The 14,936-nt window shown below is 37.7% G+C and overlaps 1 protein-coding gene across 1 annotated transcript in view; it reads right to left on the reverse strand.

Moving 5' to 3' along the window:
- ARSB (arylsulfatase B) overlaps positions 1–14,936 on the reverse strand; it is a 76,962-nt gene that overhangs the window by 15,685 nt on the left and 46,341 nt on the right. Inside the window, exon 6 of the mRNA XM_009280315.2 lies at positions 9,114–9,184. Within this exon, the coding sequence (XP_009278590.1) occupies positions 9,114–9,184 (71 nt within the window). The remainder of the gene's footprint in view (positions 1–9,113; positions 9,185–14,936) is intronic.

Here is a 14,936-nt window from a genome sequence, read left to right on the forward strand (position 1 = left end):
ATTAAGTAGCATTTTCCTTCTTCACAATAACAAACAAACACCATCAATATGAGAGTCGAACAAGTTCTTCATGGTTATTTCTAGACCTACTGCAGTGCTATGGACCGCTGTTTTTACTGATGGTCTGTACTACAGAAGACAGACAACTCTTCTCCCTACTGGAGAGAAAATGTACATTTTTTGAAAAGGCTTAAAGTCACATGATGCACCTTCTTCCATCTACACTTTTACCTCCTCACACAGATAAAGTCAATTCATTTTTGCTTTTCTTCTCAGTCTTTTAAAGCCAACAGTTTTTCCTTCATGCTTATAATGAATAAAATAAACAAAATAATCTATGGTGTTCCTAAATGATAGCTCAATAGCCAGTAGTAGCCCTTTGAAAGTGATGATTTTTCCATTTCAGTTACATCTGTATAAACTTTGTCTTTGCTCACCCTCACTCATAAGGTACATTTTTGAAGTTGCACATGTGTTTGTAGGTCTGATACCTTAATTAACATGAGAGTCCATGACAATGGGCCGGAAGGAAGGACAAGCTTGCTATAGTTACTTTGAAATGCGGATGGCTCTGTGGGCTAACAAGGCCTTTGCATATATGTACTTTTAACTGATTTCTCTTTTTTTGAACTGTGATGTATAGAGCAATTATTTCACCTCAACAAGGAAACTGGAAATGTCAAGGTCCCTTCCAGCCTATACTGTGACAATGAATTACTGAAAAAATAAGGGGGTTTGCTACTTCACTGAGGAAAGACATTTTGTGACCTTTTGCTGCTTTATGGCAATAATGAGTTTTCTACAAAATTCCAAGTCCTTCTGTTACTTTATTAAAATAAAAACGTTTGAGGAATAGCCGTGACCTTAGCCTTGGAAGAATGAATAGAATACTGATCTTGAAGAAACAGATGAACCCTGAGACACTATAACTTCCTACCGTCGTGTTGACAAGGCATAGGGCTGTGCCGTAGACAAACTCACCCAGTGAAGCTCACCTATCTTAATTCATTTAGTTGAATGCTGTGAACATATAGATCCACTATTATCCCTTCTAATTTCAGTTTTCTCATAGTAATGTTTGATTCCAAAGGAAAGATTTATACTAGAATATCCTGCTCAGTCTCTTGCCTTTCAAAATGCATTCTCAATTTCAACAAGAATAAGCATACAAAAAGACTTTCGTTCTTGTTTCAAAGTATTCACCTTGATTTTTACAACAGATTATATCTTTACATACACAGACACACCACAAACAATTGAGTAAAATCCAGAATTACTCATAGTAGCAAAAAATCCCTGTGAACATCAACAGGGCAAAGCATTTACCCAGATTATTACATTCTTATACCATTACAGAATAAAAATATTAAAGTTATTCTAAATAAAAGCAAACTTATTAATACAGCCTACAAAGTCAAACATCACAAAATGAAAGACAGTAAAAGGAAATGCTCGACTTCCACTTTTGATGGAAAAAAAAAATTTTTTTTTTTTTTTCCCAGGAAACAGATTTGAACTGAATGGAATAGTATTTATGAATTACTGAAGACATCAAAGGTCATGTTGAGATGGCCTTATATGTGAAACACCCAAACCCCACTTGCATCACTTAAGGTAGCAGTGTTCAAGGTAAAGAGAACTGAGCAGTGTATAACCTGACTCTACCATCCTGTGCACAGTTAAAACTTTAGAGGTTTCCAGCTCAGAGATATTTCATTTGAAATATGTAATCTAACATTTATGTCAAGACCTGCATAAAAATATAAAATGTTAGTGTTATGTTCAAATAGGTATAGGATATAATGAAGCATAAAAAAGAAGCAGTACCGAGGGATTTCTGAATTCCAGTCATGATACTGGCATTAGACACTTTATCAAGTGACTTAACATTTCTAAATTCTAAAAGAGATTATCTACATCCCAAAAGAAACATGGGATTAGTATTTATGAGGCTCACCAAACGTGCAACCCACACACGCTTAGCATTGAATACTGCAGTGATGGATGGTTCACGCTGAGATGCAGGTGGGCTAAGAGCCAAGTCAACACATAACCACAGGCCAAACTTCCCGACAGCAAGAGCTACACCCTAGAAACATGCCTACAGCCAACAGCCAAAAGAAAACCACCACTTATCTCTGGTATGAATGGCAGCAGAGCTGGCTGGAATGGCGGCCTCCCATTAGGGAGAGGAGCTGAGCTCTGCCCAAAACTGCCAGACCAGCATGAAAAGCACCGTGTGAAGCAGTTGAGGGCCACATGCAGCTCCAGGGTCACATGTTGGATACTCCTGCCTTATAAACTTACAGGGGGTCATTGTAATTTATGATTTTCTTGTAATGAAAAGATGACAGAGTCCAGATGGTCAGCATGCATATGTATAATTTTGCAGAGAAAAGGAAATTCGGAGAAGCAAAGAACGTATCCGTCTTTTTCCCCATTCTTGACCATTCTCCCATTCCAGCTGTCACTACGTAAGCTCAGTCAGCTAACTGGTCACTTTTCTGCACATTTTGACTCCAAGAGTGGATTCCGGGTTTTAGCCTGGCACAGACATGGAGTATATTTATCCCATTAGAAGCCCACACAGCACACTCATCCATGCATACCTACATCTTCTACTGCTACTGAGTAACTACATTACCAGGGATTGGTTTTTTACTTTTTTTTTTTTTTTAATAATTCTAAACCAGCTAGATCATCAGTAATAAAACTGGGGAAGAAATTACTTCGGGCCTGCAAAGTCTGAGGAATCATCTTTCACCTGGGCAAAATAAGTAATAAATGGGGCCTAAAGGAGCCTAGAGTGTCTATTCCTTAATCAAGATGAATCATTTTGGTATATGTATGGATATAATATATAATGCTACAGCCATTATAATGCAATTTTAATGCCCATGAATGATACATCAGTCCCAGAACTGAAATGGTTTCTCTATTGTAATATATCATATGTTCATTCTGCATATAGCAGATTTAGCCCCTTATAAGCAATCATTTATTTTGGCAATTAATAGCACAATATATGAGGTAATGCCTTTTTTCAAATGTCAAGGAGAGCAATGTAAAGTTTGATTAATTTTGCTCAAGGCAAATAAAAGTTTGGAGAAAAATCACAAAATGTTTTTACAAGTTCTCTGTCTTGGATGTCTGCCTCTATGAATAGATATCTTCAAAATAAATTGACTACAATTAGTAGCCTACAATTTTATTATGTCTTTGAAGTTTTAGTTTATGGTTAAGTCTGGAATTTTAAACGAAGGTAAAAGTTTTTTCAGCCTAAAACAGCCCCACCCAACAACATATTTATTTTGAATACATCTTTCAAATTTAAAGAAATTAAAATTCTTTTTGAACAGAAAGTGATGCTACACATGTAGTCTACAAGATTTTGTGAAATTCACTAAACTCATTAATAACTTTAGCAAGTCAGATTAAAAAATAACACAGTGTGTACTGACAGATTCTGATTAACAACTCTGAATTAAAGGGTACATTTCCTTTCACCATGTCATTTAGTCCTGACTCTCAAAATAAAATTGCCTTCTGTGGGATATAAAGTTTCAGTACTGCTTCAAGACAGGCCATCTAGCAATGACTGTGTGGTCAGAAATATGTTTGGTTTAGTAGTTAGGGGAATTTAGACTTAAATCCAGTTGGTTTTTAATTCAGCTGAATCACCAAAACTTGATGAAATGCCATAAGGCTGTCTAAAAGAAAGCAGATCTTTCACAATGGAAGAGCTGACGTCACCCACACAGCTGCCAACCATCAACAATTTGGCTTTTTTTTTTTTTTTAAAGACAAAGTCACAAAAATGGGGCAAAACAATTTTGGTTTTTTTCCTTCCAACACATGTAAATCAAATCTTTGATTTATGCAACTTTTAAGTTACTTTATGCATTTATTTGTGCTTTCTTAACCTATACTTTACAGAGAAAATGATACTGTTTCAACATAATTTTAGCTTTCTGGTTTTAATTTTCCTTTTTTACTACCAAACTCTTAAAACTAACAGAAAATGTCAATGTTTCAGACCCAAACCTGGAAGACAGTAGATCTTTCATACCAACGTCCTGCTTTTACGTAATTGCAAACTCTCTAATAAATTACAAATCTACACTGAGACCCAGCAATTGAGACATATATTCATCACTTTTGAAAATAATCAACAGGGTGATGAAGAAACAACCAGAAAGACAAAAGCAATGGCTTTTAGCAAGGAGGGAGAAGAGCAACGACCTCTGAGGAGCCTGGGTCCAGCTCCATCTGCAGAGCTCACCAGACTGGTTTAGCGCAGCAGGTGGGGTTCCCCACTCCTTTGCCCTGGGGCTTTGGCTCCAGGAGCAGCCAGACAGCGCTAGGAGGGTTGGCTCTCCCTCTGCCTCCCCAGTTTCAACCGCATAGCCCTCCTCGCCCGTGCCTTGCACTGCCTCTGGCATCCACCAGCCCCTTCCATGAGCAGATTCAACCTACCTGACAGAGGAAAACCAGGCTAGCAAGTTGGATCGGTCCATGGAGGTCTCTGAGGGGTGCCAGAATGGATGCAAAATAAGCATCAGGACCATGCGGTTGGGAATAGGGAGGGGAGGAAGCGAAGCACATCCCCAGCAGAAACCTGCTGGATCACTTCATCACGTTTTATGAAATGGAAACCTCAGGGTTTAATTTCAGAGCCAACAGAATCAGTCTCACCTGTTCCCCAAAATTCATTCTAGTCCCATCCTTTGTACCAAAATGAGCACTTGGCTATATATCCAAGATACATCCGAAGGAAAAAAAAAAAGGGTTATTAAAATCTGAAGCAATATCCTGACCTGGTTCATAGCCTGGTTCTGTGAGTGGTTTTGGTGACCCGCAAGAGAGGGCAGTGGTGGTGAGGCACTGTGGGAGGCACGATTTCCTCTTTGGTAGCAGCAGTGACCTACACTAGCTTAAACTCCATGAAAATACTGCCTCTAGCTGAGGTTCCCTGGTGGCCTGAGCTGATCTAGCTGTGGCTCCTGTGGCCACTCCCTCCATCTGCCACCAAGCACGCACTCCCCCCCTGTGCCCAGTCATACAGCTACAGGGCAAGCTGATTCAGATGGCTGATGTGGTAGAAACCTTTCGTCTCTTTCCCCCCACCACCCAGGATAGTCTGAAGGCTGATGTGGCAGAAGACTCACCTTGTTGCCATGTGATTTCCAGATCCAACTCAAGGGAAGGAGGAAAGGATGGGAGAAAGGGAGAGGACAGGCTGGCCACCTTGGCAATAGCTCACCACCAGACTGGCTTTGCTACAAAGACCGCAACCCAACCCCCCCTCCTCATCCTAGTTTTTGGAGATCCCACCCTAGCTTTTCAGTCCACCGACTCCTCCATTACACCACCACAATTGTTGTACGTCTGCATTGCAAACCAGATCAGTTAATTGAGAGAAAAGATTGTTTTTAACCCTGACCACTCCACTGGGCTGCCACAGGTCAGAGGGAGCCTGCAGGCAAAGTCTGCGGTCAGGGACAGGAGTCCCTTTATTAGCACTGAAGAAGACAAATGAAAAATTACAGTCTAAAACACTGCAATATGTTTCAGACCACTGGAAAGGTTTATACGGGAATGAAGAAAGTCTGCCCTCTGAGAGAGAAGATGATTACTTGAAAGAGTCAGGGAAACAAGACCTGTCAGCATTTTTTTGTAAAATGGAACTGCAGACAAACTAGTTTACAGTGTTTTCTCTCTTATGCTGTTTAGTATTAACAATAGAAGTACAGTACTTTGATACAAGACTACTGTAGGGCTATAGTATTTACCACTGGACATGAGCTCCTGAAAAAAGGTAAGTAGATGCTGATCAGCAGATTCATCAGATCTGCTGGAGTAACCCTGGCTGATGCCCAGAGGTTAGAAACCAGCGCACAGTCTGAGAACTTGAAAAGTTGTATGATGTTACCCCACAAGTGGTAAACACGCAGGCCAAGGTCAGTTCTAACACACCGCAGCAGCAAAGATGTAGCTAGCTCTGTAATCAAGATAGCATATCCTACCTTTAGCTTAACATTCAGTTGAATACTTGACTGTAACAGTTGAGTTGACACTAAATGAATTATGTCTTTTGCACAAATTCTTCCCTGAAGGAATGCTTATTTTGGTGTAAAAAATCTGAACAGAACAAAGCTCAGTTTTCCTATTTCAGTAAAAAAAAAAATCAAGGAATTACATGAGACATCCCATCATTCATGCTACTTAGTACCAGTTTATTCAGACAGAGATGAAGATAAACACATCCATCAAATAAAAATATTATGCTGAAAGAATGTATACATTATATGCAAAAGCACTCAAGGGTTCAGGAGCACTGAACCTGCACTGAATGCAAGTACAACAATAACTTACTGCCCTGTGTGTGCACAACCACAACAGTACAGTGTCTTCCTTAATAATATTATGATCAGAACTCGCCTGATTATCCACAACATATTGAAAGTTTTTTTGGTTGTGTTTAACAGTATCTTGAGATTTAATTTCCTCTTTGCTCTTTCACAGTACTCTGCAAACCCCAAGATTTGGCTAATCTGTATCTTACAGTCACTATTCTACTTTCTAATTCAATTTCTACAAAAAAGAAAGTATTGGTATAATATGAATACTTCATCTGACACAAGATGATTTAGGTGATGTGGGTTTTTAAGTGGACTAGGACAAGGGCAAGATGGGCATAAAGAAGGCCAAAGACTACACAGGAGGTGAGAAAGAACCCAGCAAAACATACATGCATATATTTTAGCACCATAGGCAAAAGAGTATTCTGATCTCAAAACAGTAAGGACTAGGAAACAATAAACAGTCAAGGAAAGAGCAACTGCGTGTCCAGAGTGACAGACAGTTTATCACCTTGGTGGTAGGAAGATTGTATGGGCAATTTATTTTAAGAAGCTTCTGTTTTTAAAACGCAAAGAGAGTCATGATTGCTGAAAATATGAAAGTACTTATATATTCCAAGCTTTGTGTCTCCCTAATCTATCCATAATAGAGACACCAATATCATTCATCTGGATCTTAATTCTAAACTTATTACTCAGTTTGCACAAATGAAAAACAGACACTAAGTAGAAATCGGTTAAGTTACATACATACATGGTTACTCTTAGTAACTCAGATTGCTAAATAGAAATTTTAATCCTTATATGACAAAGCATAATTTCACTAGATGGGTCAAAAACAGAATCATAAATAATACAATGACTCATCCTGCAAAGCACAAAACCATTCCAACTTCCAGTTAACTTACAAGAAATTGAGCACATTATGACAACAGACGAAGTACAAAGAAAGCTGGATTTCTTGTCCCCAACAGTGGACTATAAATTAATATGCTCTATTGCATTAGAAACAGTATGTTAATTAGAAGAACAGTGATCTGAAAAAGTACAGTTTAATGTATATTTTGTCATGTATAACAGTGATACATCTTGTCAAACCTATCAGAAATACAATTACTTGCTCTCAAATCCTTTAAGAATGGTATCATAAAATCAAAACTAAGAAAAATGTAAGGTATACTAATTTGGAGGTCAACTCCACCTGTTCCTGACCAAAAGTGCTATTAAGGGAGAGAGTAAAACAGGTGGCACAAAGTAACTTGCCAAAATTATAGGCCTTTGCTGAGAAGACACAGGGAAACCCTATATGGTGCATAAGGACATGTGGGTGAAGAGTTACGTTTCTGTTTTTAACAACTTCAGTTTTGAAAGGTACATAAAAACACTATAAATCTACAGGGACGCATACCCCTTCCTCTGTTCGTGATGCTTAGAAGTCACATCTCATCCAGCGTAAAAGTTCCACTTACTACAGCTTCTGCCCACCTGTCCCGCTCCCTGCCCACATCTCACGCCAACGCACACAAAAAGTAAGGACATGCTCTACGTAGCAAACAGTGAAGTATCATCAGAGTATGGCATCATGGAAACAATACGGGGAAGTATTTCCTGAGCTTAGGTTCCTGAAAACCTCCTCTGCTCGTCCTCCTTCTATTTACACCAGGAATTTGTCTACTCAAACACCTCCGCTGAGCTCAATCATGGCAGTTCCCACAAGAAAAAGATGGTCTCTGAAGTATGCCTAAGAATACCACATCAGGGCATAACATCGTACAAGAATGCTATGACTCAATGAGTATCCTTTGAAGGGAAATTGGAGTAGCTACACCTTAATTCCATCAGTACATAGGAATTATCTGCAGGCAGTGCTGTCCAGCCAGCACTAGATAGGCACAATGTTGCTCCTTCTGAGAAAAGCATCACAGAAACAGATGTGCATTGCAGAAGGCCACCTTACCCCTTTCCATCCAGTTACTACAGCACAACATGTATCTTGCAGGCAACAGGTCACTGTCGCCACTGCACTACATTTCTCTGCCTGGATTTACTCCTTTATTTAATGAAATACAGAAATGCTATGAAAACACTGGAAAGGACCTGTTCCAATATTCAGCATGAAAAAAATCACTGCTTGAAAAGTCTGTAGTCCTTAGCAAACTAATAATGTTGAATCATAAAACAGAAGGTGCTTAAAGAGCTATAGAATTGGCAGACTTAAGCTCCAATTCATGTGATTATGGCATTAAGGATCCAACCCACGTGATTATGGAACAAAAGCAAACACAAGGCTTGGAACTTCTCAGCTTCTCACAAACTCAAGTTTTCCATTTGCAAGGTCGTATTATATAGATGTATCAAGAGTGCTAGGGCGAGCAGTTCATTGGGAGCTACCTGTCAACCTGGAGCACTGAAGACAGGGTTTGGTAGTGGTTTTTTTCAGTGTGCCTCCCTGTGCACCTCAGGCACATGGCTGCTCCTCAACATTCCATGTCCCGAAGTATTTTATTCATTACTCAGCAGTGCTTCAGAGCTCTCTGAAATAGGAGGCACGCGTTGGTCATGATTCAGTAAGTAGTTACAGCACCTGGAGGATGATGTCTCTGTATTTTAAAGCTATTGACTTAAAAGCAGAAGGCATCCAACTCCATTTTGTTTCACCTAGCAGGAAATACTTCACTTAAGGAAAACAAGGAGTGTTCAGAAGATTAACTGTATGTTTACTAACTCTTGAACAATCAGTAGCATACTCACATGGGAAGTCATCCACAAACATGGGGTCTATGTTATGCAGCAGTTCCACTCTGGGGGAAGTTCTTCCTTCACTAGGAGAGATTTCAAAAGGAAATATTAATTTCCTTCTACAGCTCATTAGGATTCTGCATGTTTTATTTTAAGGCTTTTTGTCATCCTAATACAGAATTACCATAAACTAAATGCTATCAACTTTAATCTGAATGCTTTTTTCCAGCCTAGTAGCAACAGCTTTTGCCTCTATCAGTCTTCCCTGACTTCACTGGTGTTTACTGGGATTATTCACAAGTTTACAGAGTACAGAATTGGCCCTACCAAAGCAGGGTTTTACAATAATCAACATTAAAAATCAAATTTTGCAGCATGGCACTTGCTATGCTTTCTGCATACCTGAACAAGTGCTGAAAGTGTTTTGGCTGGGTGCCTCAAAAAACACTAGAGGCATTGGCTACCCCTCAAAAAACCCACCTTCGATTTGTAATTGAGGTCACAAGGATTATGATTTTTTTGAGGGCAAAAAGATTTTTTAAGTTCCCTTGAACCTTTTTGGGGGGGGGGATCAACCCTCTTTTTCTAGCCATTTACTACATAGGGATGGTGTGGAATGAGCCTCCGAACTTACCCATAAATTTTCTGAGTTAAGTAAATCGCAGTCCTAAAAAACTGAGTAAAAGAAATTTAGTCCTTATAAAGGGCAACATGAGTAGGAAGACATAATTAGAAAGAACCTTGGCTACATCACAACACAACAATATTTTATTATTTAATGGTGTCTAGCCATTTACTACATAGGGATGGTGTGGAATGAGCCTCCGAACTTACCCATAAATTTTCTGAGTTAAGTAAATCGCAGTCCTAAAAAACTGAGTAAAAGAAATTTAGTCCTTATAAAGGGCAACATGAGTAGGAAGACATAATTAGAAAGAACCTTGGCTACATCACAACACAACAATATTTTATTATTTAATGGTGAACCTAAACACACCTTTTTAGAAACTTCCAAATAACTTAAATTGTTTTCTTTTTGCTAAGGATCTTCCTGGTAAGACTCAAAAATTCAAGCAGGGCCCCTAAACCACTTGACATTAAGAATAAAAAAATCAGGTAATATAAAACTTAGTGGAAACCTCAAAAATGGCTGTTATTTTAATACATAAAATATATAATTAAACAATATTTACCTGTAATTTAAAACTGTCAATAACAACTAACTAAAATGAATATTATTCTATCTAATTTCTAAAACCATTTCTGAATGCTACACATTTTGAATCAGTACAAAATTAACAAGGAGGATTGGATGAAAGATTAAATGTATTCAGATAATACAGCCTTGGAATTAATACAGAGGAAGTACAATAATTAACCTACAGTGTTAGCAATTCAGTGTATAAAAACTGCCACAAAAATATTTTTCACAAAATGTGTGTGAAAGGTTAACTCCCCTCCCCTGCACCCTAATATCTATGGTAGTCACACTCTTAACTAAGGAATGCCTGGCCTTATTTAAACAAATTTTATCTTAGATTTAATAGACTCTTACTGTCTCTAGATGTTCCATCCACAGCTGTGGTCAAGTGTGCCTTTTGCCATCTGCTCATAGGTAACAGTTACATGAACCAGTTAGCACAAGTTAAACTAGGATGCGTATTTATGGTGTGTGAATGAATGTGCAGTAACTGCTTGGGGAGATATTCTTATTTTGCAGTTTCTGAGCTGTATCTACATTTTTCAGTATCCTTTTAAAAGAAAGCAAACACCAGAATTATGCTAAGTAATCTAGTATCTTCCACCAGGGTCAAATACAGAAGAAAGAAGTAACTTTCTCCTATGTGCTTCTCCTGTTTATACATCCAATATTCATACAGTACCACGTTAGGTAGAAAGTCAGAACCGAAGATATTCATGCTGTTCGAGCAGACTAATATTACTATCGTATCATTAAAGGTAATTTCCTTTATGGCTTTTAATCTGGAGGGTGGATACTGTACACTAAACATGGCTACGAATGTTATCGCACAGCAGGTAGAACACAAAATATAAAGATTACACCTGCATTCAAGTTTTTCATGCTGCAGTTGTCATTTTTATTGAATCCATATTTTTCTGGGATAGAATATTGGTATTAGTAACTCAGAAATGTGATTTACATATAATCATGAGATACACTCCCTGAAGCTTATAGCATTACTGTATTAAGCTCTGTAGCACTATCAGCTGGTACTGAACTGCTTGTTCAGTTTGGGTGTTATACCGGTAATTCTGTTGCACACAAAATGGAGGTTTATCACCAGCATATATTATTCTCAATAGCCAGATAAAAGAAGATGGCATTGTATGTTGAAGAAAGTGGCTGGCTGACTGAAAAGGACATCAGGAAGACAGAAGCAACGTCCTGGGGACAAGTAGAGAATTTACACTGGTAGCAGAGTTCTCTTTCCCTGTGTCTAAACTCTGTCCTCCTTCCCATTTATGGAGCTCCATGCTGACCTTAGTACCCTCAAAAGACACAGCCTCAACAACAGATTCATGTTGGCCGATGTTCTGCCAAGGATATTTTGCATCAGGAATATAGTCTAGCCAACAGAGCTAGAATAAGAAAGCAGTAAGATTCTCTAGGGAATTCTGCCTTTGTGTTTTAGTAGCTTCCAGTATAACCATATCTTACAATGCTCTAATTTTAGAATATTTATTTTTAGACTCCAATATTCTAATATATTGCTCCTCTCCCTAAAAATAGGGAACTTTTTCTTTTGTCTGGTTATTACTCTACCATGTCTGACTATTTAATTAAGCAGTTAAAAGGTATTGTTTTCCAAAAAAGTCCTCTATCTAAGAACATCTTGATGAAAACATACGGACTAACTTCAGAGTTGGTATGAGAATCAGCTAGTTTATGCTGAGAACATCGCTCTATCTTCTGCTTTGCAAATTTTTTAATACATACAGGAAAATCTATTACTCCTTAGTGAATGTGAACAAACATCTACATGCGATCTTTCACTTCTGTTGTTGTTGTTAAATAGGCAGAAGGTGTCCTTGGGAAGGAATCCAAGGTTTTTCAGGGTAAATATGTTTATCTTGCACAAAAACATCCTCAGTGTCACTCAGCAAAATCTGAGCCTTTATAACCTTGCCATATATTGTATTTCTCTGGGTCATATCTGTACATGCTTTCCTAAAATAATTATATTTCAGATATGCTGGAAATAAACAGTACTCTCAGTTTCACATTGCTCTTTCTTCAGCAATTTCTCTTTCATTAATTTGTACCACAACAATGAAAATTTTTTTCAAACTGGTGTTTAATTCCTAAAATGAATGTAACCATTTGGCACACAAGAATTCAAGTTGATCTTGCTTCATTTACTTCATTTTGGTCAATTCTGATATTTCCAACATTACAAAAATATGAAACTGAAACTTGCCCTGCAAAATGTATGAATAAAACTTGAAAACCTATGCTTGCTAACAAGCTTTGAAGAAATACTAGCATTTTGACTGCATTTTATCCTGAATCTCTCAGTGCCTATCATACTGGTTCATGTGCTCTACCATTTGGGTTTCCATTTTCCTGCTAATGCAAAATAAAATCTTTTTTCTGAGCACAGATGTATTAGATATTCAGTATTGAAAACCAAAATACATCAAAACAATGTATCAACCAGGGCAAATTTCTACATAAGTAAAATTATTTTGCCTTGTGTCTCTATTTCAATAGAGTAACAAGCATCTGGAGAACAGATGTTTCTTAGAAATGCAAGTGCCTTTTGAGATATTTGTTTGGAAACATTCAGTACAGTTTAGATTCCTTGACTAGTTGCATTTTAGTGTTGTTTTCCATTATTTTTTCTTGGTATCTCAGTTACTATTTTTGTAAAATATATTAGTGATATTATCCTGTATTTTTAGATATAATTTCTAATATGTATATGGTTTTAGATATCTATACCATATGGTATAGATATGGTTTCTAGCTATATTGTAGTGTTACCCACAGTAATCTAAGGTATTAGAAAAGTGCAATCTACTATGATTTACGTAGAAGGTTTATGCCTGGGATTGAAATGGTCTGATGGATATCCAAAAATGGCTTGGTACAGTGATACTATCCCAAGTATAACCTCTGTGCATGGTCACCAACCTAAGGAGAACACAGAAGATATCAGAAGGACTTCATAGCTGGCGGCCCCGGAGCTCTGCACCATTGCAACAGATCCTGGGCCTAACATCTGGCCACAAGCATCATGGTGCTTGGCTGCCAGATGGATGGCTTGAAAACCCCTTGCCCTGGTGCCTGGCTGCTGGGCAGACTTCTTAGACACACACCTTTTGGTGACTGAGAGTGTCAGATTGTGAGAGCACGAGTAAAACCCGCTTTATTTCCATTTCTATTTTAAATAAAATCACATTCCTCTTCTATTAGGTCTCTCACTGATACAGTGTTGCAACAGTATTTTCTACGCTACTAGGTCAGCAAATCAATTTGGGAAAAGCAGACAATCTTTTGAGTTTAAATTCCCTGTCAAAGAGCTTTTAAGTGGCATGCAAATTTTTACCTAAGAAAAGAAATTCAAACAATGAGAACAAGAACATTGTATTTCCTCAGTTTCATGCATTGTGTGAAAGAAACGTAAAGTATAGCTAGCTAAAAAGAATGCAAAGAAGATATTTTTGTCCACAAGGAACATGTGCTCCTGGAACTTTATCTTTTCATGCCATTTGCTCCTAACCATTAAATTTCTTCTGGTTCTTCAAGTCAAAATTAAGTAGAGGAGGCATGAAACAAACAGTTGTATACATGTGTGGTTTCCAGCACTTCTATTTACTAAAAGAACTTAGTATTAGTCGTTGTCATGTTAATGCAATTCCTCATTTGGACTACCAATCATCTTAAAATCATTACAGAAAGTTCATTTTGGTCTAGGATTTCAGAATTTATATTTAGGTTTTCAAAATTTATATCTAATTGCTATATTATTTATATCATGATCTATATTAAAATTTATATATTTATATGCAGTTATTTTCAGAATTATATTATTTCTATTTATTATATAAATATCATATTAAGAACAGATCCTTTGAAAACTGACCATTTTTAGACAGAGATCAGACAGATACTGGAATGGATCCAATATATTTGTGACTTCTGAGAGTATCTGCGTTGTCTCATATATTCTTTTGAATATCTAAATCAAGGTTCCAAATTTATAACCTTTTAACCTCTGATTACACACATATGAAACAGTAGACTTAGGATTAAATCCACTAAAAAAAAAAAACCCAAACCCACAAGAACCATATGCAGCTACTTGTATTAAACTGGGCTGAAAACAATACAGATGTAACACCGTGATTGGCTATTAATTTACTTTTTTCAAATGAGGTAGAACCTTAGCAAAATTTAATTTCACTCATTATAAGCAACATATTTGAACTTTCCATCAGATGTCACCAAAAGGGCATTGTGCCTTCATTGTTTGCTATCCAATATTCAAGTGACCTTTTGAGTTATGATCATGAAATTTAATATACTCATTTCTCCTCATTACATGAGAACATCATGTGAAATTTGACATTTTGGCTGCAAGGTCAGCCAAAGAGCAGCCTAACAGTTCACAAAAACTGACTTTTTTTCCCCCCTCTGGACAGACGCCCTCCAGTTGGCACTACTGCAAATATTGGAGGTCATCTATTCCCTAGCGGTGCCAGTAAACATTGCATTCAGTTCCTCCACGAAGAGGTAAGATTCAAGTGCCAGGAGCATGCAGGGGATGCACAGCTGTACCTATCCTTCCCCACGTATAATTTTCCTGCTGA

The sequence above is a fragment of the Aptenodytes forsteri genome, unplaced genomic scaffold (genome assembly GCF_000699145.1).
Source record: "Aptenodytes forsteri isolate BGI_AS27 unplaced genomic scaffold, ASM69914v1 Scaffold387, whole genome shotgun sequence".
Lineage (NCBI taxonomy): Eukaryota > Metazoa > Chordata > Aves > Sphenisciformes > Spheniscidae > Aptenodytes > Aptenodytes forsteri.